General features: G+C 47.3%; 2 protein-coding genes across 4 annotated transcripts in view; one reads left to right on the top strand and one right to left on the bottom strand.

Annotated features, from left to right (window-relative positions):
• The window catches only part of ddx20 (DEAD (Asp-Glu-Ala-Asp) box polypeptide 20), a 41523-nt gene extending 21961 nt beyond the window's left edge, over positions 1 to 19562 (bottom strand). Inside the window, exons 1-4 of one of the 2 annotated variants that reach the window (XM_078420883.1) lie at positions 19444 to 19562; positions 6649 to 6743; positions 4808 to 4976; positions 2897 to 3011 (exon numbers count right to left, since the gene is read on the bottom strand). In XM_078420883.1, coding sequence (XP_078277009.1) covers positions 2897 to 3011; positions 4808 to 4976; positions 6649 to 6743; positions 19444 to 19468 — 404 coding nt within the window. In that variant the 5' untranslated portion in view covers positions 19469 to 19562. Of the gene's footprint in view, positions 1 to 2896; positions 3012 to 4807; positions 4977 to 6648; positions 6744 to 8015; positions 8235 to 19443 lie in introns of those variants that run through there. The other variant, XM_078420882.1, reaches the window with a different exon arrangement.
• inka2 (inka box actin regulator 2) lies at positions 18267 to 24781 on the top strand. 2 transcript variants are annotated; one of them, XM_078420884.1, is made up of 2 exons: positions 18267 to 18302; positions 23478 to 24781. In XM_078420884.1, the coding sequence occupies exons 1-2, from the start codon at positions 18267 to 18269 to the stop codon at positions 24513 to 24515; spliced, it is 1074 nt and encodes a 357-aa protein (XP_078277010.1). In that variant the 3' UTR covers positions 24516 to 24781. The 2 variants fall into 2 exon arrangements, with proteins under 2 accessions (XP_078277010.1, XP_078277011.1); XM_078420885.1 differs by lacking the exon at positions 18267 to 18302 and adding an exon at positions 18514 to 18585.
• The last annotated feature ends 718 nt before the right edge of the window (positions 24782 to 25499 follow it).

Here is a 25499-nt window from a genome sequence, read left to right as displayed (position 1 = left end):
TTTTTGTCACGTTTATCCTGACATCCCCCTGCCCTGTCTCCAACCTGTTCCCACCAATCACTCAATTCTACCCAATCGCTCAGGGAAGGGCAGCACGGTGGCGCAGTAGTAGAGCTGCTGTCTTACAGCGCCAGAGACCCGGGTTCGATCCAGACTATGGGTGCTGTTTGTACGGAGTTTGTACATTCTCCCTGTGACCGCGTGGGGTTTCTCCGAGATCTTCGGTTGCCTCCCACACTCCAAAGACGTACAGGTTTGTAGGTTAATTGGCTTTGGTATTAAGTGTAAATTGGCCCTAGTGCGTGTATAGGAGAGTGTTAATGTGCGGGGATCGCTGGTGGCCTGTATCTCTAAATTAAACTAAAAGTAAGTTATTCTCAGACTTCCATCAGCACGGTCCTTTAGTCAGCCGCTGGCTGGCGATTCTGAAACACAGCTGACATTTGTTGACATGGCGGTTTCCAGGAGCGACACAGTGATGATCACAAAAGCACCATGCAGGAATGCCTGGGGCAAAGGCCAGACTTCACACATCCACTCAGTGAATACCACTTGTCACCTGTACAAATTGCTTCTTCGGCATCGGGATGCATGCTCGCCTATCTGACGATTGACAAAAGGAGTTAAACACAGCAATGCTGCAGTGACAGTTTATGTATAACCACTTAATCAGGTTTTAAGCTTTGAGAAATGTCATCAACAGTAGTCACTCTTTAGAAAACCAAAGCATGTATGCACAGGACAGAGGGCTTCATTTGTAGAGGATCTCCACTGTTGAAAGCTAAACAGTTTTGTTCAAACATTCACTTATCATGTCTAATCAAGCAGCCACCAACCTGTGTAAACAAGTGTGTGTGTGTGTGTGTGAAGAGATAAGTAGTTTCCTTGGTTCCAAGGCAACACAGCTGATAACAGTGGCAAGCTCCATATATTCGGGAGAACTTTAATCAATGGAGCACTGGGTACATAACTTATTTTACACAATAGACAATAGGTGCAGGAGGAGGCCATTCGGCCCTGCGAGCCAGCACCGCCATTCAATGTGATCATGGCTGATCATTCTCAATCAGTACCCCATTCCTGCCTTCTCCCCATACCCCCTGACTCCGCTATCCTTAAGAGCTCTATCTAGCTCTCTCTTGAATACATTCAGAGAATTGGCCTCCACTGCCTTCTGAGGCAGAGAATTCCACAGATTCACAACTCTCTGACTGAAAATGTTTTTCCTCATCTCCGTTCTAAATGGCCTACCCCTTATTCTTAAACTGTGGCCCCTTGTTCTGGACTCCCCCAACATTGGGAACATGTTTCCTGCCTCTATAGTGTCCAACCCCTTAATAATCTTATACGTTTCGATAAGATCCCCTCTAATCCTTCTAAATTCCAGTGTATACAAACCTAGTCGCTCCAGTCTTCCAACATATGACAGTCCCGCCATTCCGCCATTTTCTATCTATTTACAAGACATGGTGTCTTAAATAAGGCGAGCACCAATAATTTGTCAGCCCTCATCCAGAAAGCAACCTGGACTTATTGGATTAAAATCTGCCACATTTCTTTACATTCAATTGATCAATGTAACACTAATTTAGAGAAAGACAAAAAGCTGGAGTATCTCAGCGAATCAGGCCGAATCTCTGGAGAAAATGAATAGGCGTTTCGGGTCGAGACCCTTCTTCAGAGTGAGAGTCAAGGAAAAGGGGAAAGAGAGATAGAGACAGTACTTAGGACAAATGAGATAAGCAAAAAGCACCAATAATCAAGGAAATGTGGAGCCCACAAGGGTCCATTGTTGGCTGTGGGACAGGTGATAACGAGTCATACAGACAGTGGAACTCAACAGGACAACAGGAAAACTAGTACAACGTCTAGAGTGGGGGAGAGACAGAGAGAGGGGATACAGTTTAACTTGGGTCTATACCTTGTTTGAGAGAATTAGATTCCATGAGAAAAGAAGCAAAGATTATTTCTCTGTGGCAGTTTTTACAGACTTACAATGGCTGAAGCAAAGCCCATGAAAATGTAGCTGTCCAGTTCTAACATTGAATGTAACCATGTGAAAGAAGTCTTTCCCTCAGAGGGCACAGCGTTAAGATAACTGGCAAAAGCCCCGGACGTGGCAGGTGGAAAAATAATTTTACACCATAACTGGCTCAGATCTGGTTGCTGAAGATCCAACTGCAGCTTTCAAAAGTGAATCCAGCAAAAAAATATTTGCTAGGTTACGCGGAGAGAAAAGATTGTTCTCAACGATGTGCACTTGAATCACCAAAGTATAGAAAGCTACAGACCAAGTGTTGGTAAATGGGATTGGCATGGATAGATATTGGACAGCATGGGCCAAAGAACCCGTCTCTGTGCTCTATGACTAGTTTAGTTTAGAGATACAGCTCAGAAACAGGCCCTTCAGCCCACCACGTCCGCACCGACCAATGATCCCCGCACATTAAAACTATCCTACACACTAGGGACAATTTTTACATTTATACCAAGCCAATTATGTCTTTGGAGTGTGGGAGGAAACTGAAGATCTCAGAGAAAACTCACACGGTCACGGGGAGAACATACAAACTCCATAAAGACAGCACCCGTAGTCAGAATTGAATCCGGGTCTCTGGCACTGTAAGCGCTGTAAGCCAGCAACTCTACCGCTCCGCCGCCATGTGGCCCCAAATTAGGAAAAATAAAAATCTCCCGGAGGACAGTAGGTGACAAGAAACCACTGAGCAGACAGAGAACCTCAGCATGATTAGTCGTTCTCCACGACCTGTAAGAATGCAGATCAACTGCTGCCACATAATGATAGCTAGATTTTTTTTTTTTAAGTTTAAAAAAAATTAAACCAGTAGCTTCAAAAGCAAGTCCCACAAAGATTATTTTTAAATCCCCTACTCACTTGATTTGTTCCTGGAAGCTGCCCTCTTCCAGCAACTTATCCGCCTCATCCAGTACAAAAAGCCGTATACTGGCCGTAGTCAGAAAGCCGATCTCAATCAGTTGCTTAATGCGACCTGGATTAGGGGAAATAATTCACCAGTAAATATGGGGATTACTCTCAACTGGAAGGTGCTTCAATGGGGCTAAAGTAGGTTTGTCCATTTGCATTAATATTTATTGTAAATACCAACTACCCATTACCCCCCTTTTCCAAAGGCAGTAGTTCTTTTCTCAATCGTTAACCTTGGAAAAGCAGACTAGTAAATGTTCTCTTAGTCAATTACATTATTTTGCACATAGTTGAGGCACACAACTAAAGCTTTCCACTGTACCCCAGTAATTTATTGTACACAATAAATTCCACGTGATAATAAATTAAAACTAAAACTAAACTTGCAAGTAAATGAAGTGAAAACAGAGGCCGTAATCTTAATGAATAGATGTCAAAGGGCTCAATAACCCACTCCTGCCGTTACTCCCTCGAATACCATAGCATTCAAACATGCAGACCAAGCGGTATTGTGCCTGTGATATCACTTCAAATGATGCTTCCCATGCATCAGCCAGTCCAATTCTTACCTTCAAGACCATGTGTGCTTGGCAGAGAGCATAGTATCACAGGCTGACACCACCCATGAAATATTGGAAGTGTTGTACTGTCAGAGGTGGATTTTTAAATATCACCAATGATCACACTCTACTGCGAGCAAATCAGTACACAGGCAACACAGAGAGTGTAGGAAAGAACTGCAGATGCTGGTTTAAATCGAAGGTAGACACAAAATGCTGGGGTAACTCAGTGGGTCAGGCAGCATAATAATAATAATATTCCTTTATTCGTCCCACACCGGGGAAATTTATAGTGTTACAGCAGCAAAGTGGATCGCAAGAGAGCATTCATTATAAATAGAAGATACATAAATTGTCGTCAGTTTTCCGTGTGTTCTTAGCTGTTATTATTGACTCGTCTGCTGGGAGCGGTGCTGGTTGTGCAGTCTCACAGCAGTGGGAAGGAAGGACCTTCTGTATCTCTTCTTCACGCACTTGGGGTGAAGGAGTCTGTCACTGAAGGAGCTACTCAGTGCAGTGACAGTGTCCTGCATGGGGTGGGAGTCGTTATCCAGCAGCGATGTTAACTTTGCCATCATCCTCCTCTCTCTCACACCTGCACTGAGTCGAGGGGGCAACCCAGGACAGAGCCAGCCTTCCTGACCAGCTTGTCGAGTCTCTTCCCTTCCGCCGCTGAGATGCTGGTGCTCCACTCCATAGAAAATGGCCGATGCAACCACCGTGTTGTAGAAGGTCCTTAGGAGTGCCCCCTGCATTCCAAAGGACCCGAGTCTCCTTAGCAGATATAGAGTCTGCATCTCGGGAGAGAAGGAATGGGTGGCGTTTCGGGTCAAGACCCTATCACAAATTCATGTTTAGCTAACGAGTTTATAAAATTGACTGTTTTAATGTGGTACATGGGGCAGCACGGTGGCGCAGCAGTAGAGTTACTGCCTTACAGCGCCAGAGACAGTTTCGATCCACTATGGGTGCAGTTTGTACAGAGCTTGTACGTTCTGCGTACAAAATGTGTACTGCGTGGGTTTTCTCCGGGTGCTCCAGTTTCCTCACACACTCCAAAGACGTACAGGTTTGTAGGTTAATTGGCTTCTGTAAATTGTCCCTGGTGTATAGGATAGTGCTAATGTACAGGTTGATCGCTGGTCGGCGCGGACTCAGTAGACCGATGGGCCCGTATCCACGCTATATCTCTAAACTAAAGTAAACATGGTGTGAACGTGGCCTGCAGGGCTCACTACCCACAAAACCGTGTGAATTTTGTTTTCCCCAACCAAGAACATCCCTATTGACCTGTTCTCACCTGGAGATCCAACTGCAATGTGACATTTTCTAAGCCGAACTTTGTCCAGGCTCAGCGGAGTGCCTCCAATGAAAACATGGCATTCTAAGCCCTCCATTTTGATGCCAATAGCTGTTATGACGGAATGGATCTGCACAGCAATTTCCCTGGTCGGGGCCAAAACAAGGATCTGTAAGGAACAGAAAATGGGAGAGTCAAAGGCAAAATGAAATTACTGTGAATGGATAAAACCACAGCTTGGGAAAAATAATTAATCGTATTAGAACGACAATTAAGTGAAAATAAATATAAATATAGAAATCAAAGACCCGATTAGGTGTTGTATATTTAGCTCAGACCATCACACAGACTAGACTTGCCACCACTGACACAATCCACACTTCACGCCGCCTTGGAAAAACAGCCAACATAATCATAGATTTGACCCGCCCGATCATTCATACTTCTCCCTATTCACATGTGGCAGAAAGTACAGAAGCTTGAAAGCATGCACTGCCAGACTCAAGAACAGCTTCTTTCCCTCCCTTCACAGGCTGCTGCATTGTCCTTCCATACACAAAGGTACTGTTCAATTCTGCACTACCCCATTGCGGACAATGGATTTTGTCAAAGAAACTGATGTGTTACATTGCTGGGAACTATATTCTGCACTCGGTATCGTCCCATTTGCTCCATCTATTGTACCCGTGTTTGAACTGATTGAATCTATGTATGGCATATCTGATCTGTTTGGAGAGCATGCAAAATAAAGCTTTTCACTGTACCTTGGTACATGTGGCAATAATTAACCTAAACAAAACTGGAGAGCAATTTATCCTCTGCTTAAAAGTAGACATCTTGCATTATCAAACATGCCACCCCTCAGATGACAAATCAAACCCATTGTCTCAAAATGCTGGAGTAACTCAGCGAGACAGGCAGCATCTCTGGCAAAAACGAATGGGTGACGTTTCGGGTCGAGACCCTTCTGCGGACTAGTCTCGACCCGAAGTGTCACCCATTCCTTCTCTCCAGAGATCCTGCCTGTCCCGCTGAGTTTTGTGTCTACATTTTGTGTCTCCCTTCGGTTTAAACCAGTATCTGCAGTTCTTTCTTACACAAACCCATTGCCCCCATCTTCTCTCAGATGGAATAAAAATACCCCGATACAATTTTGAATTCAGGATGGCACTCCCAATTATTTCAAACACAACATGCATACCTTGACCAAATCACCAAGATTGCAACTAGCCATCTTTTATAAAATGGTAGGCACGTTGCGAATCATCATTTTGAACCATCTCTGACACCACACTCCCGTTTCTTGATCTCACAGTCCTCATCACAGGAGATAGACTATCAACTGACATCTATTATATACATTCGCAACAATTCTCCTTCCGTGCCCTTTTAAAAAAATTAAAATGGTGAGACCTACAACAGGGTGCACCGACAGGTCAATAACTGGAAGGCAGTGATTGGCGTTAATTGATTGAGAAGCAAATGGCAGACGACAAAATATGTTTTCACCCTGAGTGGCAAGGGACAAGAATTAATACTTTATAACGTAATGAATGAATAAGTTTATTGGCCAAGTATGCATATACAAGGAATGTGCCTTGGAATAAAAGCAGAAACACTCACTACATTTAAAAGGTTCCCAATGAGCATTTTAAAGAGCAATAACCTCTAATGCTATCTCTAGAGAGCGGGGGGACGAGGGGGTTATCAAAATAATTCCGTTTTGGGCCTACATATATATATAATTTTCTTCTGTACTGTAAATTTCTATCATTCTTTGATTATCACAATGGGCTGCACAAATTTGTTTATGTACTGCCCAGTTTGGAACAAACACCAACCTGTGTTGCTGGATTTTCCAATATTAGCGAATCCAGTGCAATAGTGGAAAATACGCATGTTTTTCCTGTCCCAGACTTAGCTTGCACAATCAGATCTGAAAGGGACAATATGCGACTTTTAAAAAAATCACCCTGCATAAAATTGCCCCAAAGTGTAAAATACTAAACATTCATTCAGAATTGTTAACAGTGCATATTTGTTCCCACGACACATTCAACACATTGTTACTAGTTAAATATTATAAACAACCAAATAACTGAATGCTCCACAATACTCAATTTTAAAGTCCTCTCATTAGTGGCAAAAGCTACAACCCAGTAATATCCAAGAGCAGCTTGAGCACCCACCTACACTAGGAGCAATTAATTATTAATTACTCCTTCGAGAAGCCAGAGAAATACAAGATAATTATCCTGAAATATTTCTGTGAGAATTTTGCTTCTCTTGTTCCTTGCCCCTCCGCATCTGCACCTCTCCCCCTGCTTCCCTCCTCTACCCCTGCTTCCCTCCTCTACCCTCTCTACTTACTTCCCCCCCATCCCTTTGGCTCCCCTAGCCTCTCTCCAACCTTTGACATATCTCCCCCCACCCCCCTTTGCCCAACCTTGTTACCTCACCACCCCCTTACCACCCACATCCCCCTAACTCCTTACCTCGCACCCCACCCCCTAACTCCCATTCCCCTTACCTCCTCTCCCCCCTCACCTTCCCTCCCTCACCTTCAGGTTACTTCCTTTCCCCGCCTCTAGTTCGCAATCAGCTCCCTCCTCCCCGTTCCTTCCCCCCTATCCTCCCTATTCTTTCTTTCTTCCCTCCTCCTCCTCCCCCTGACCCTCCTTTTCTCCATGCTCCCTCCCTCCTTCTTCCCTCCGTCCCCGTTATACCTCCTTCTTCCCTCCCTCCCCCCTCTCATCCCCCTCCCTCCCCTCTCATCCCCCTCCCTCCCCTCTCATCCCCTCATCGTTCCCTCTCATCCCCCCCCTCCTCTCATCCTCCCTCCCCCTCTCACGCCCTCCCCCTTCCCTCCCCTCACATCCTCCCCCCTCCCTCCCTCCCCCTCCCTCACCTCACATCCTCCCCCCCTCCCTCCCCCCCTCACATCCCCCCTCCCTCCCTCCCCTCTCATCCCCCTCCCTCCCCTCTCATCCCCTCATCGTTCCCTCTCATCCCCTCATCGTTCCCTCTCATCCCCTCCCTCCTCCCCCCTCTCACGCCCTCCCCCTCCCTCCCCCCCTCCCCTCACATCCCCCCCTTCCTCCCCCTCCCTCCCCCCCTCCCCTCACATCCCCCCCTCCCCTCACATCCCCCCCTCCCTCCCTCTCCCCCCCTCCCTCCCTCCCTCCCTCCCTCTCCCCCCCTCCCTCACCGAGGCCGCAGCGCCCGAGCGGGATGGCCTTCAACTGGATGGGAGAAGGCCGCTCGAAGCCGGCCTCCTTCAGCCCCTGGAGCACGGGTGGGCTGAGGAGCAGCGCCCCGAAGTCGACGCGCTGGTCTTGGGGCAGCAGCACGTCCCCGGTGCGGATGCGCCGGTCAATGCTGTGAGCGGCCCGGCTCCCGCCTAGCGCCATCTTGCCCACGTGACCGGCCTTCCACAGCCCCGCCCCCGGGCTGTGGCCAACGTGACCACGCCGCCCCCAGGCCCCGCCCCCTGGCTGAGGCCCACGTGACCGGCCTTCCACAGCCCCGCCCCCGGGCTGTGGCCAACGTGACCACGCCGCCCCCAGGCCCCGCCCCCTGGCTGTGGCCCACGTGACCATCCAACTCTGGGTGTGCTGACGTAACCACCCCAGCCCCTGCCCGGGCGTGCCGACGTCACCAGCCGCAACTAGGCCCCGCCCCCCGAGGGTGATCATCCCGCCCCCATCCCCCGTTCTGATACGATGTGATGACGTCACCAGACCGCCCCTGTCTGCTCCGATCATGTGACCAGTTGCCCCCCCCCGCCTCCAGGGCTGCGGACCACGTGATCCCCAGCTGTCAATCAACCTGGGAGCCGGCGTGCAGACCCAGGATAATGGAAATAATATGAATAACATTCAGTGCAAAATAAAGTCCAGCTCAGCCCGATCAAAGATAGTCCGAGGGTCTCCATTCAGGCAGATAGTAGTTCAGGTCAACTCTCTAGTTCCGATGGGATGGTTCAATTGACTGATAGCAGCTGGAAACTGTACTGTAAATTGTAAACCGTACGAATATATATGCACATACATAAATAAATTTATATACATGTACATACATATATACATTTATATACATGTACATACATATATACATTTATATATATGCACCTACATAAATACATTTATATACATGTACATACATATATACATTTATATACATGTGCATACATATATACATTTATATACATGTACATACATATATACATTTATATACATGTACATACATGTTTTGCCCTTTATTCTGTATCTGCACACTCTGGATGGCTTGAGTCCATGCCCACCAGCGATCTCCATATACTAACACTATCCTGCACACACTAGGGACAATTTACAATTATACCAAGCCATATATACAATTATATACAAACCTATACGTCTTTGGAGTGTGAAAGGAAACCGGAGCACCGGAGAAAACCCACGCAGTTCACGGTTTAGAGCATGCAACTTCCGTACAGACAAGCACCCGTAGCCAGGATCGAAACCCGGGTCTCTGGCGCAGTAAGGCAGCAACTCTAGCGCTGCGCCACCATGCCGCTGAAAATCTGGGGACGAAAGCTGCTCACAATACAGCAAATGCACTCTGCCCAGTGCCTTAATGATGTAAAGAACTGAGGCGTTAAACATACCAAAACAGTCGCCACTGTTTCTGTTTAGAGAAGAGAGGAATTCCAAGCAATTCATCATGTCAAGCGCTCTCATGTGCTTAACAACGATTACAATACAGGTCAGAGGTGAATGAGAGGTGATGAGTGAAATGATAGGGTGCCGAACCGATGCCACAATATCCATTAACGTGTGATTAGTGTGATTTATTGTACAATTTTCTGGTTCATGTAACTTCATCTATGAACAAAGAATTCATTCATAACCTTGCAACTTGTCTGTTATTAAGCAAACAACACACTCAATAACCATCCCACCCGACATGCAATTCGTCACTAAATCTTTCTCTGGCACAGGTTTTGCACTAATTTATGAATGATAGCATGAGATGGCGTTTTAATCGTATAAATTTAGAGTCAAGGCTCACTGGTGACTTTATGAGGAATCACACTGTGCTTTGCTAAATCTTTAGGGCTTTAAATCTCAAGTTCATGTCACCTAATCACTGGAACATAGAACATGGAACAGTACAAGCACAAGAATAGACCGTTCAGCACACAACGTCTGTGCTGAACATGATGCCAAGTTAACCTAATCTCCTCTGCCTGCACATGATCCATATCCCTCATTCCCTGCATATCAATGTGCCGGAGCTTAAACGTCACTATCGTATCTGCCACCACAATCATGTTCCAGGCACTCACCAATCTCTGTGTATAAAATTTGCCGCACACTTCTCCTTTAAACTTTGCTCCTCTCACCAAGTGGTATTCGAGTCCCGATGGCAGATATTTCTGGGGTCCAGTCCAATCTCAGGGACTTCACAAAATTCCCTCTCCCCCTCCCTCCCTCCCACCATCCCCACTCTCTCTTCCCCCTCTCTCCGCCCTTCTCCAGTATTTATTCAAATGTTTAGACTTTACTTTACTTCAGACTTTAGAGATTCCACTGCGTGAAAACAAGTCCTTCAACCCCCTGAGTCCGCATCGACCCCTACACTAGCACTGTCCCCCCCACTCGGGATAATTTTGTAGAAGCCAATTAGCCTACAAAGCTGTACATCTTTGGAGTGTGGGAGGAAACTACAGCACCCGAAGAAAACCCACATGGTCACGGGGAGAACGTACAAACTCCGCACTGACAGCACCCACAGTCAGGATCGAACCTGGGTCTCTGGCGGTGTGAGGCAGCAACTCTACCGATGCCCTCCTGTGCTTAGGATAATCTACTATCCTTGCACTCTTGTACTTAAGTTCGAGGGTGCAAATGCACCATGAGATTTTTGCTGAATTATATGAAGAAAGGGATTCCACAGTTTCTAGGTACATGTGACAGTAAAGTACCATTGAACCTTTGAGCACAGGGTGGCACAGTGGCACAGTTAGTAGAGTTGCTGCCTCACAGATCCAGGGTCCCGGGTTCGATCCTGACCTCGGGTGCTGTCTGTGTGGAGTCTTCACGTCCTCCCTATAACCATGTGGGTTTCCTTTGGATGCTACGGTGTCCTCCCACATCCCAAAGACATGCGGGTTTGCAGGCGAATTGGCCTCTGTAAATTGCCATTAGTCTGTAGGGAATGGATGAGAAAGTGGGTTAGCATATAACTAGTACGAATGGTTGATCGATGGTTGACATGGTCTTAGTGGGCCGAAGGGCCCGTTTCCATGCTGTATCTTTCAATGAATCAATCAGTCAAACTAGCATACTTGGTTGAAAGATGGTCAGCGTGGTCCATTTCACTTAATCTATTATAACCTTGATCAACCAGGGGCCACAGTTTAAGAATAAGGGGTAGGCCATTTAGAACGGAAATGAGGAAAAACTTTTTCAGTCAGAGAGTTGTAAATCTGTGGAATTCTCTGCCTCAGAAGGCAGTGAAGGCCAGTTCTCTGAATGCATTCAAAATAGAGCTAGATAGAGCTCTTAAGGATAGCGGAGTCAGGGGGTATGGGGAGAAGGCAGGAACGGGGTACTGATTGAGAATGATCAGCCATGATCCCATTGAATGGTGGTGCTGGCTCAAAGGGCCGAATGGCCTACTCCTGCTCCTATTGTCTATTATCTATTGACTCGTTAGGCCGAAGGGCCTGTTTCTAAGTTATGTCTCCAAACTAAACTAAACTAGAGAGATTAGAGAAGCCTGGATTGTTGGCCTAATAGTAGAAAAGGTAAAGAAAAGATACATTAGAATTGATCAAGGTTATAATAGATTACTGAAAGTGAAACGGTTTTCACTTGTAGCTCAGCAATCAAAGAATGCACATATAATATAATTAACAAAAAGAGCAGAGGAGAAATGTAGTGAATAATTTTTATGGAAAAAGTACTCATTTCGAGTACATAGCCCAAGGGAGCGATGGAAGCAGATTAAGTGATCTTTTTTTATAAGAAGATGTATAAATGAATAAAGGAGAAATGATTTAATGGCTGTGGGGAAAGAGGGTCTAATTGGGACCCTTTAAAGGGCTGGCACGGAAATGATGAACCAAATGGACTCCTTCAGTTATATTTTGTGTAATTCTATTTTATTGTTTATCGTGAAAATGAAAAAAAACTACATCTGTAGTTTTCTAACCAGTCTGAAGAAGGGTCTCGACCTCTTCCTTTTCTCCATAGATGCTGCCTGACCCGCTGAGTTACTCCAGCTTTTTGTGCCTATCTTCGGTTTACACCAGCATCTGCAGTTCCTTCCCACTCATTATATTTTTCAAAGCCTTTTTTTCCTCGTAGGTTGTTTGCAGATGCTTATTTTTTTTAATTCCTGGGTTCTCAAGGGCAAGGATAGGGAGATGGAACACACACACACACACAGGCAGAGTTTTGACTAGAGAGAGCAACACTAAGATTAATATTAACCCCAGACAATTCAGGGCCTCTCTCAAAGCGCTCACAGGAACAAAACATCTCAAATACTACCAGAATAAAAGTCAAAACCCAGGCATAAAGTGCAGCAAAACCCTTTACATTTTCTCATTGGAATTCTTAACTTGCTTCCAATTCATGCACAGTCTGCTAAGGGCTTGTCAGATAGAATTTAGTAAAAGTATGAAGATGGTAATGGAAAGAAAAATGTAGGTTAATGCTGCCTTTGCCTAGAGGGAACTTATTGCGCAAGTAAAAAGCGACCCATACAAAACCAGGATTACAGATACAAAAATGTATATTTGCACAGTGGCTTTCACAACCTCAAAGAGTCCTCAAAGAATAATTACAGTTACAATGCGGAGAAAGCTGGTGACAGATTGTGAATCGCAATTTCACCCAAACAGTAATATAGTAATATTAGACCATTTGTACTTTAGGCTTTAAGAGGCACAGTGTGGAAACAAGCCCTTCGGCCCATCTAGTCCTCGCTGACCAGCGATCACCCCTTACATTACATTATCCTCCGCACTAGGGACAATTTACAAATGTACAGAAGCCAATTAACCCACAAACCTGCACGTCTTTGCAGTGTGGGAGGGAACAGGAGCTCCTGGAGAAAACGCACAAGGTCACGGGGAGAACATACAAACTCCGCACGGGCAGCACCCGTGGTCAGGATTGAACCCGTGTCTCCGGCGTGTCGTAAGGCAGCAACTCTACCGCTGCGCCACCGTGCCACCCAAAAGCCTTTTACTTATTTTCCCACCTAGGGCCGAGTACTGGCCAGAATTCTACACTTTTATTCAAAAATAGTGGTAATATAAATATTTTATGTCCACTTAAGAAGGCAGAGCAAGTGTTGGGTGCAGAGAGACACAAGGATGCTGATTTTTACAGAAATGAACGCTAAGTGCCAGAGTAACTGGGCGGGTCTGTGCAGTAGAAAGCATTTTATGGGGATGCATCACAACATGGTTTGAAACATAGAAACATAGAAATGTCAAAAATAGGTGCAGGAGTAGACCATTTGGCCCATTGAGCCAGCACTGCCATTCAATGTAATCATGGCTGATCATCCAAAATCAGTACCCAGTCAACCCAGTCGACTCATTCTTACATCATGTCAAGTCAAGTCAAGTCAATTTTATTTGTATAGCACATTTAAAAACAACCCACGTTGACCAAAGTGCTGTACATCAGTTCAGGTACTAAGAAACGAACATACAATGGCACACAAACATAACAGCACATACATAAACAGTTCACAGCGCCCCCTCAGAGAGCAGGGGAGTAGAAATAGGTTTTGAGCCTGGACTTAAAGGAGTCGATGGAGGGGGCAGTTCTGATGGGGAGAGGGATCATATGTCAGTCCCGCCATCCCAGCCCCACCCAAGTTATACCAGCTTCAAAGATGTCTTGTTGACTCATTATCTGTACTTGATCTCACCTAACAATCAGCAATCAATGGCCTGTTTCCTATATTATCGCTACTTTTTTGCATATCTTTCATTCACGTGATCTAAATCTCTCGACATCACCTGCAATATCTCTTGTTTCCATTTCCCCTGACTATCAGTCTGAAGAAGGGTCTCGACCCGAAACGTCACCCATTCCTTCTCTCCAGTGATGCTGCCTGTCCCGCTGAGTGACTCCAGCTTTTGTGTGTCTGTCTTCGGTGTGTTGGTGGTGAGTTTGACAAGGTCAAGGGGAGGTGTTTAGTCTCTGTCATTTGCAGAGGTTGGTATTTCTGATGATTGTTAGGCACAAATGCCACTTGAGTTCACACCAAGGATGTCCAGATCTTTACTGTAATCTGAAGCCACTGGCAGTCACCTTCATGCTGCCTCAGATCAAGTCAGTAAGTGTGGGCTTGCAAGAGCTGTGGTTCAGTCTAGCATACACGCAGCGCTGCTTGTGAAGGGATTATAATAAGAAGTCACCCTGCTAACAGGGCTCATTTATTATTAAAATACACTCGGTTACACTGACAGCAGTTGTCAAAAATTAATGTTCCATTCACTGGGATATGAAATGTGCAGTGTTCCGCCCCCTTGCAAATTTCAACGATGGTTTGAAGCAAAATAATGACTGTATCACCTCTTGGCTCCAAGATAGACGACTTCTTGTGATGTGTAGAGTAGGCAGTACTCCGGGTAGTGATGTACAAAGGAGCAGAGGAACATGCAAACGTGCACTGGCCATTCGGCCCCTCCACCATTAGTCAATCCCTTCAAAGCTCGCCAGATAATAAATATGCCGCGGGATTTTTCTCTGCTCGGCGGGGGCTTCAATGTCGGGAGCCCCGAGCGCCCCGACGTGCAGCGGCAGCGGCAGCGTCTTCGCCCACCCTGGATCGCGGGGCTTGGGTCGGCCCACCGCGGACATTTCACCGTCCGGCGCGGCCTGGAACGTGGCAACTACAACAGCCTGACCGCGGGAGAAGACGGCAGGGGAAGAGAAAAGACATTCTGGCCTTCCATCACAGTGAGGAGGTGACTGGAGGAGACTCACTGTGATGGATGTTTCTTTTTTTTGTGTTTTGTGTTGGTTGGGGTTGTGTAATTTGCTTATTTTTTTGCTCTTATTGTTGGACTGTGGGTGACGAAATCTCGTCCAAAAAACTTGTTTTTTGGATGACAAATAAAGATATCCTGAATCCTGAATCCTGAATAATGGATGAATGCATGCCCATCAAGTCTACTCCGCCATTCAATCATGGCTGATCTATCTTTCCCTCTTAACCCCATTCTCCTGCCTTCTCCCCGTAACCCCTGACATTTGGAGGCAGAAACTTGAAACTCCAAAACAATGGGTGAGTGGATGAAGAAAGTCTTCTGCCCAACGCACCCCATGTTTCTCAATGTGAACCAGGGTGTAGAGATGGGTCAGGTCAAGCTGGAATCCTGGTCCTAGATCTTGCCAGTGGGTCCTGCCCACTTGATCTTCGGCCTCCAGGGGATTGCCTACATACGTGAAGTAAACTTTGGGAACTGGTGAGCCAAGGTTACTGGCTGGACCGGGCGCCTCTCCAAGAGGCCGAGCACGTAGACCGCACACGGCCTACAGCAATGGAGCAGCGGCGGAGGGCACCAATGGCTACACTTGGCCAGGCCAACCCTGCAACGCCGCCAAGACAACAGACCTTCATGGTCAGGGCAAGATCCCTGCACTTACAACAAACGGGACTTGAAAGTGGTGCCAAACTGGCGACTCTGAATACTGTCTCGGTGTACTACTGTTACGCTCTTGGACTCTATCTGAGATGCTTATCTAAGATGTCTCTAAGTGCTTATGTATGGTGATATTTGTACTGAACTGAATACAAAAATGAATTTGAGTGGGGCCTTGGTACATGTGACAAGTAAAGTGCCATCGAACCATTGAATAGCTGAAGGCACAAGGATTAACGTCTTCTGTTTCCCCCACATTCACCAATTCACCAAGGGTGGCACGGTGGCGCGGCGGTAGAGTGGCTGCGTTACAGCACTTACTGCGCCAGACCCCGGGTTCGATCCCGGCTATGGGGGCTGTCTGTATGGACAATAGACAATAGACAATAGATGCAGCAGGAGGCCATTCGACCCTTCGAGCCAGCACCACCATTCATTGTGATCATAGCTGATCATTCCCAATCAGTACCCCGTTCCTGGAGTTTGTACGTTCTCCCCGTGACCGTGTGGGTCTTCTCCGAGATCGGTTTCCTCCCACACTCCAAAGATGTACAGGTTTGGCGCAGTAAGCGCTGTAACGCAGCAACTCTACCGCTGCGCCACCGTGCTGCCCTTGGTGAATTGGTGAATGTGGGGGTATAAATGTAAAAACTGTCCCTATCGTTTGTAGGATAGTGTTAATGTGCAGGGATCGCTGGTCGGTGGACCAAAGGGCCTGTTTCCGCACAGTGTCTCTAAACGAACTAACTAAACTAAGCAATATTGCAGCACCTCCACCCAATATTTAAGGCATTTAGGCACTTGTTTCCTACCTCCAAGAGAATCCTTGGATCAATTAAGTTGCAGAGCTCAGTGTCTAGGCTCCAGTTGTCTGAGATACAAGAAATCACCCGGGAGCTGGTGTTCCTCGTGGGAGCTGCGAGAGATTATTTCCCTTTAGGTTTATTTTAGTAGATCTTGCCTAATCCATACCTAAACTCATCTCTTTCCCAGTTCTGTAACCATTACTGGTCGGGCCTAACTTTGCAGCACTACATTGATCTTTGTAGTTATTGATTAATCGATTGATTGATTGATTGAAAGATACAGCACGGAAACAGGCCCTTTGGCCCACCGAGTCCACGCCGACCTGTGGAGCACCCATTCACACTAGTTCTACATTATTTCCCCCCCCCCTCCCCCCCCCCCCCCCCCCATTTGCACCCATTACTTAACACACTAGAGGCAACTTACAGAGGCCAATTAACCAACATCTTTGGGATGTGGGTAGAAACCGGAGCATCCGGAGTAAACCCACGCCATCACAGGGACAATGTGCAAACACCACACAGACCATCCGAGCTCAGGATCGAACCAGGTTTTCTGGCATTGTGAGGCAGCAGCTCTACCAACTGCGCCACTGTGCCACCTCCTTTGCGCGACACTTTTTTTTCCAGGATGATAGATTTTGCTTCAAATATCCTTTGTGTGACAAAATGACATTCAGCTAACAACGGGCAAAAACAAGACGACCAAAAGATAAGATGTAGAAGTGAAGGAACTGCAGATGCGGGTTTACCAAGAAACGACACAAGAGTGCTGGAGTAACTCAACGGGTCTGGCAGCATCTCTGGAGTAAAGGACCAGGTGACCTTTGGGATCGGGTCCCTTCTTCAGACCAAACGTCAGCTATCCATGGTCTCCAGGGATGCTGCCAGGCCCGAAATGTTGGAGTAACTCGGCAGATCAGGTAGCATCTCTGGAGAAAAGGAATAGATGATGTTTTGGGTCGAGACCTTTCTTCAGACTGAGAGCATTCTGAAGAGGGGTCTCGACCCGAAACATCGCCTATTCCTTTTCTCCAGAGATGTTGCTCTACCCGCTGAATTACTCCAGCATTTTGAGTCTATCTTCTGTGTATTTTCTAACCAGCATATGCAGTCCCTTCCTGCACAGCTTAGTTACTCCCTGATTTATTCACAAAATGCTGGAGTAACTCAGCAGGTCAGGCAGCATCTCGGGAGAGAAGGAATGGGTGACGTTTCGGGTCGAGACCCCTCTTCAGTCTGAAGAAGGGTCTCGACCCCGAAACGTCACCCATTCCTTCTTTCCTGAGATGCTGCCTGATCTGCTGAGTTACTCCAGCATTTTGTGAATAAATCGATTTGTACCAGCATCTGCAGTTATTTTCTTATACTATTAGTTACTCCCTGGCCAGCTTAGTTACTCCAGAATTTTGTGTCTTTTCTGACCGAAAGATTACACAATTTTAGAACTTTTACACTGGGGCAAGAGGTAGTGGGAAATGTGTGCTTGTGTGTGTGTGTGTGTGTGTGTGTGTGTGTGTGTGTGTGTGTGTGTGTATGTGTGGGGGGGGGGCTGAATTTTTACTGGGGGTGAGATGGAAGATTGGATCTGCGTTAAAAATAAAACACAAGTTGAAATGACTGCCAAGTCAGGAGGAGAAAATAATAGAGTGAACTGCTGTGGAAATGATCAATAGGTCATAGCTGATAGAAGTGTAATGTGACACCAAGCACTTAGACGACTGTACAGATTCGAGCAAACATCAGTGGATCCATGTAAAAGACTGCCTCTCAGTTCTATAGCAGCCCCCCACCCACCCCCCTCCTATTTTGTCTTATTCAGACTCGTTGGCACACTATACCGGAGACACTGCACTCGGTATTTAATGGACACGTGGAGTGTATTAAGTTCTTTCGGGCGCTGATTTTTTTTTTTAATACAGTTTTTAAACTTTTTCTTCTCACCCCCCCTCTCTCTCTCTCTCCACTGTCCCACGATTAGAAAACAGGGATCATGGACAACAGCCTGCGTCGTTTGAAGCAAGAATTGGTAAGATGGATTACTTACTGTATAGGAGGAGAGGGGGTGGGTTTTTTGTTGTTGGTGTCTGATGTTTTTGCATTCTACTGTAACGTGGATGGTGAAGTTATCCATCGTGTGCAGTCGCGGTTATGAGAACCAGCGCCTATTTATTTATACATCAAATATCAGACCACTGGCTCCCTGCCTCCTTCACTTAATTACTCTCGGGATAATAGACCGTGAGGAGGTTGTTACGATCATTTCCATCTGCCCCTGAATTTAAACGGCAAACGAACGCTGCTCTGCAAATGTAAGTCGTTTTCGCGGATTTGTGGAGTTAAAATGCAAATGAAACGCTCTCTCGGCTCGTTAACACTTGTCCTTTTTTTTTCCTTGCGGGGAGAGAAGGCGTGATTACTATCATGTATAAATTAACACTAAAGGATTGCGTGCTAATTTGGTTGTGTTATTAGTTTGGTGGGACTCTGTGGTTGTAAGGGGTGGGACTCAGCAGTGAATTCCACATCCCTCGACTAAACCAAGAGCCTTTCGTACCAGCTTCTCTTTCTCACCCAAAGAACAGCCCGTTTCCTTTTATCATCGTTACTTTTTTTGTTTGCGTGTCTTTCATTCATTGTCCTGTGTCTCTCTACATCACTGTCTCTATCTGTACTTTCCCCTTCCCCCTGACTCTCAGTCCGAAGAAGGGTCTCGACCCGAAACGTCACCCATTCCTTCTCTCCAGAGATGCTGCCTGTCCTGCTGAGTTACTCCAGCTTTTTGTGTCTCTCCTCTCCCATCTCTTCCCTCCCCCCCCCTTCATTCCCAACTCCTCCTCCCCCCCCCCCCTCCCTTCCCCTTGTCTCCCCATCTCCCCACTTGCAAGGATAAAGAGGCTGATAAAACGATTGCCCCTCCAAAAAAAAACATTGGGTGAATATAGGGGAACCAAACGAGGACAATTGTCCCTTCTGGTGCAGTCGAGCAGGGAGGGGTGGGGGAGTGGGGGTGGGAGGGAGTGGAGGGGAGGGGGAAAGAATACAGCTCATTTCTAAACAAAACAATTCTTGCAAGACTTGGAAGCTGGTGCAATAATCAAGCTCCCTTGAAATATAACCCAGCGATAAATTTAATTTCCTTTCTGCTTTCTGGGATTTTGCAAACTTACCAGCACGTTGTAAACAAGAAGTCATCACTGCTTTGTTAAAAAAATAAGATTCATGGCCGCACAGAAGAGAGCGTCTCTAGTTTTCGCTTTAATGCTTACGGAATAAAAGTATTAGCGTGCAAACATTCCGCTATCCCTCTGTCTCGCCACTGTTTACAGTCGCTTTTGTGATCTGTATGCCGTTAAAATCACACCACATACACGCACAGACACGCAGACAGACAGACACACACAGACAGACAGACACACATACGCACACACACACACACACACACACACACACGAACAGACACGCACACACACACACACACATATACACACAGACACATACACGCACACACACAGACACACATACACGCACACACACACACACACACAGACAGACACATACACGCACACGCACACATATACACACACAGACAGACCCATACACATATACACACACGTGCAGACACAGAAAGGCACACATAGACACACGCACACACAGACAGACACACACACACGTACGGTCACAGACACACACACACACACACACTGACACACACACGCGCACACACACTGACACACACACGCGCACACACACTGACACACACACACTGACACACACATGTACGGACACATACAGACATACATACACACACATTGACACACACACTGACACACACACACACATGTACGGACACATACAGACCACACACGCACACACTAACAGTCCCCTTTGAGCCCAAATAAAGACAATTTCCAAACTCTCCCCCTCCCCATTCTACCCCCGAATATTATCTCACATTTTTTTTTAAAAACAGTTCGTTTTGATTTCAGCTGTTTGAACAATGCAGGAAAAACTTCCACATGAAGTGTTCGAACACTATATCCCGGGGCAGTCCAGATCAGCAGCGCCTGGAAAATTAACACGGAGCTACAACTGATACATTCAGGCTGCATTTAATATACAAAGCAAAGCAAAACAATAGTTTATTTTGGTTGAAATGGGGGCGGGCGAGCTTCTGTGGGACATTAATACCTGGATAAAGCTTTTGATTAGACATGTTAAGTGTTAAATAAATAACGCGATTCTAATTAATCAAACGACACCCTTCCAATGTATTACCCCCACCCCCCTCTCATCCCATCCCCTCTCCTCTCCTCTCCTCTCCTCTCCTCTCCTCTCCTCCCCCTTTGATGGGGCTTGTCTTTGTAAGCAGGCTCCGTGTCAATCAGCAGAATCTTATAAATAAAACAAGGGTTCCCTTTGAAAAAAAAGACCTGCATTCGCCCTCAACAGTGTGCTGGATGCGTGCATTAAATCAGGAACCCTATTGTCAATTAAACAAGAGGTAGGATAACGAAAGAGTGCGTGGCTTTGTTCTGGTGGGGCTGTTTAAGACTTGTTCAGTCGAAAGAGCGAGTCAGTGTGCAGGATAATATCGCTCCCACTGCTGTGCGCTGCATGCGAGAATGCATTAGTGTCAGTGAAGTGGATTGCAAGTGCCGTAACACGTTTTATATATATATATAGAGAGAGAGAGACGGGCGTGTGTATGTGTGTGTGTGTATGTTCAGCTCAGCTAGAGAGGCATCTGAACTATTCCCCGTTTGCTGGAGGAGTGTGTGTATCCATTGCTATTTTTTTTTAATCAAGTTTCAAAACAATTCTTCATTGAAACGGGTGGGTGACATTCACATGGTCATTGAGTGATACAGTGCCCCCAGCTTGCCCACACCGGCCAACAGGACCCAGCTACACTAGTCCCACCTGCCTGAGTTTGGTCCATGTCCTTCCAAACCTGTCCTATCCATGTTTCCTGTCTAACTGCTTCTTAAATGTTGCGACAGTCCCTGCCTCAACTACCTCCTCTGGCAGTTCGTTCCAAACGCCCAGCACCCTCTCTGTGGAAAAGGTACCCCTCAGGTTCCTTTTAAACCTTTTCCCCTCCACCTTGAACCTATAGACAATAGACAATAGGTGCAGGAGAAGTCCGTTCGGCCCTTCGAGCCAGCACCGCCATTCAATGTGATCATGGCTGATCATTCTCAATCAGTACCCCGTTCCTGCCTTCTCCCCATACCCCCTGACTCCGCTATCCTTAAGAGCTCTATCTAGCTCTCTCTTGAATGCATTCAGAGAATTGGCCTCCACTGCCTTCTGAGGCAGAGAATTCCACAGATTCACAACTCTCTGACTGAAAATGTTTTTCCTCATCTCAGTTCTAAATGGCCTACCCCTTATTCTTAAACTGTGGCCCCTTGTTCTGGACTCCCCCAACATTGGGAATATGTTTCCTGCCTTTAACGTGTCCAACCCCTTAATAATCTTATACGTTTCGATAAGATCTCCTCTCATCCTTCTAAATTCCAGTGTATACAAGCCTAGTCGCTCCAGTCTTTCAACATATGTCCTCATGTCCTCAATTCCCCTACTCTGGGCAACAGACTCTGTGCATCTATCTACCCGATCTATTCCTCTCATGATTTTACACATCTCTCTAACATCACCCCTCATCCTCCTGCACTCCAAGAAGTAGAGTCCCAGTCCACTACATCTCTATTCATCCAATTTGGCAACAGCACTGGCCCGTGGTCCCGGTTAGAAGTTAAAACGCTAATGGTATTCCCTTACTGAAAACCAGACCCTTAGAAGTGCTGGTCACACATGTCCCACTCTGAATTTCTTATTATTTAAAAAAAGACACAAAGTGCTGGAGTAACTCAGCGAACAAGCAGCATCCCTGGAGAACTTGTATACACTGGAATTTAGAAGGATGAGAGGGGATCTTATCGAAACGTATAAGATTATTAAGGGGTTGGACACGTTAGAGGCAGGAAACATGTTCCCAATGTTGGGGGAGTCCAGAACAAGGGGCCACAGTTTAAGAATAAGGGGTAGGCCATTTAGAACTGAGATGAGGAAAAACTTTTTCAGTCAGAGAGTTGTGAATCTGTGGAATTCTCTGCCTCAGAAGGCAGTGGAGGCCAATTCTCTGAATGCATTCAAGAGAGAGCTAGATAGAGCTCTTAAGGATAGCGGAGTCAGGGGGTATGGGGAGAAGGCAGGTACGGGGTACTGATTGAGAATGATCAGCCATGATCACATTGAATGGCGGTGCTGGCACGAAGGGCCGGACGGACTCCTCCTGCACCTATTGTCTATTGTCTATAACACAAAAACACCCACAAAGTGCTGGAGTAACTCAACGGGTCAGGCAGCAATCTGGAGAGCATGGATTGGCGACGTTTTGGGTCGGGACCCTTCTTCAGACAGTGAAAAGCTTTTGTGCAGGAAAGAACTGCAGAAGTGTAGGGAGGAACTGCAGAAGCTGGTTTACACTGATGATAGACACAAAATGCTGGAGTAACTCAGCGGGACAGGCAGCATCTCTGGAGAGAAGGAAAGGGTGATGATTCAGGTCGAGACCCTTCTCCAGATTCCCGATCCAGAACTGCAGAGGCTGGTTTACACCAAAGATAGATGGCGCGGTGGCGCAGCGGTAGAGTTGCTGCCTTACAGCGCCAGAGTCCTGTTCGATCCTGACCCTGGGGGATCTCTGTATGGAACTTTGTACATTCTCCTCGTGATCTGCGCTTGTTTTCTCCGAGGTCTCCGGTCTCCTCCCACACTCCAAAGATATGCAGGTTTGTAAGTTAATTGGCTTGGGATAATTATAAATTGTCCCTAGTGTGTGTAGGATAGTGTTGATGTACGGGGATCGCTGGCCGCCGCAGATTCGGTGGGCCGAAGGGCCTGTTTTTGCGCAGTATCTCTAGACCAAAACTAAATAGGCACAAAACGCCGAACTGCAGATGTTGGCTTTAAACCGAAGACAGACACAAAAGGCTGGTGCAACTCAGCGGGTCAGGCAGCATCTCTGGAGAAAAGGAATAGATGATGTTTCGGGTCGGAACCCTTCTTCAGACTGACAATCAGGGGATATGGAAAGGTACAGGGCAGATTAGAGCCAGCACCGATGGCCATCGGTGAGTTACTTGCGATGCCTCTGGTGATACGATGTGCTAACGGTGTGAATGTGTTTTGACAGCAGTCCATGAAGGAAGCAGGAGATGGCCTCCAGGATCAGATGAACAGTATGATGAGCGCCCTGCAGGAACTGAAACTTCTCCAGGTGCAGACAGCTTTGGAACAGTTGGAGATCTCAGGACTGCAGAGCCAGCCGCCGCCTCTCCTCCCTCGCCAACCGCGGCTGAAAAATGGGAAGGAGGAACCCAAGGTCAGGCAGCGTGGGCTGGGCACCAGACTGGAGGGGAAGTCCAGCCATCCCGGTATCAGTGGCGCCGTCCCGTCTCCGAGCGTGGCTTCACCTGGGCGGGCGGACATACCCTCAAGCGGCTGGTCAGGGGGTTATCCGAAAGAGGTCCCCCGCCAAGAGGTGCCGACGTCAGCAACGTCGCCCATGGCTTTGGACTGTCTGAAGGACGGAGCAGATACACCCAGAGTGGACCCTGGACCGGAGCGGGGCTTGGCGGCCGCAACAACCCAGGTGCATCGGCCTCCCGCGGCCAGCAAGGCAGTTGTCGGTGGGCCAACCCCGGCCAGTGACGGGTCGAATGACTGGACCTCCTCTCTGCTCTCCCAGAGCAGGAACAGGCAGCCCCTGGTTCTAGGAGACAACGTCTTCGCCGACCTGGTGGGCAACTGGCTGGACCTGCCCGAACTGGAGAAGATGTCCCAGGCCGCCCCGGCGGATGGGCGGGCTCGGCGAGACCACCTCCCCCTCTTCACCAGGTCTCAGGAGTTCCAGAAGAAGTTGACCCTCACGGCCAACATCTTCAAGAAGCTGCTGAGGAGCGTGCGGCCGGACAAGGCGAAGCGAGCCCAGGCGCCACCCGCTAACCCTTCCGAAGCCATCACCAAGCGCTCCGGCAAGACCACCAAGCAGAAGGTGACTTTTTACTTTGCACTGCGAGGCAACGGCACTCAGATCAGCCGGCCTGTGGATGGGCCTGGGATTGGAACCACTCTCCCAGCTGAACACAACCACCATGCCAGCACGTGCACCAGGAAGCCCACCGTCGGCAAGCACTCTCAGTTTGACTACAACACAGTGGTCTGGGTCTGAACATTAATCTCCACAACAGACATTAACAAATTTGCACTTAATTTTTCTTTGCCATGTTTCACGGTTCCCTCCTCCCCCAACTTCATAAGTTCGTAAGTGATAGGAGCAAAATTAGGCCGTTCGGCCCATCAAGTCTACTCCGCCCTTCTCTACATCGGCGAGACCAAACGCAGGCTCGGCGATCGTTTCGCTCAACACCTTCGCTCAGTCCGCCTTAACCAACCTGATCTCCCGGTGGCTCAGCACTTCAATTCCCCCTCCCACTCCGAGACTGACCTTTCTGTCATGAGCATCCTCCATTGTCATAGTGAGGCCCACCTCAATTTGGAGGAACAGCATCTCATATTTTGCTTGGGCAGCTTATACCCGAGTGGTATGAACATTGATTTCTCCAACTTCAGATAGTTCCTCTGTCCCTCCCTTTCCCCTCCCTCTTCCCAGTTCTCCCACTGTCTTCCTGTCTCCCACTACATCCTATCTTTGTCCCGCTCCCCTTCCCCTGACATCGGTCTGAAGAAGGGTCTCGACCCGAAGGGTCACCCATTCCTTCTCTCCTGAGATGCTGCCTGAGTCACTCCAGCATTTTGTGATACCGCCATTCAATCATCATTCGGCCGATCTATCTTTCCCTCTCATCCCCACTCTCCTGCCTTCTCCCCACAACCCCTGACACTGGCACTGTTTACAGTACTTTAAAAAAAAAAATCAAAACCTTTTTTGTTTCGAATGTCAGACTGTCCCTGATTGAATCCCATCAAGACTATTTAGTGGGTCGTTAGCAGACAAAATGTGTTTGGACTTTATGCTGATCCCCTTTGTGGAAGTTCCAGAAGATATACCGGTACTGTGACCCCTCATCAGGTAACTCAGCGGTGAGGCTATCAGATGCCAAATAGCCCTCGTTCCACCACTTCAGTCAAAGGGGCATTTGGTGCAATGTCCAATGATCCTCTTCTACATCCGAGAAACGTCCGACACACTGGC

Source organism: Rhinoraja longicauda, chromosome 24, assembly GCF_053455715.1.
Source record: "Rhinoraja longicauda isolate Sanriku21f chromosome 24, sRhiLon1.1, whole genome shotgun sequence".
NCBI lineage: Eukaryota > Metazoa > Chordata > Chondrichthyes > Rajiformes > Arhynchobatidae > Rhinoraja > Rhinoraja longicauda.
This window is presented reverse-complemented; position numbering and strand designations above follow the sequence as displayed.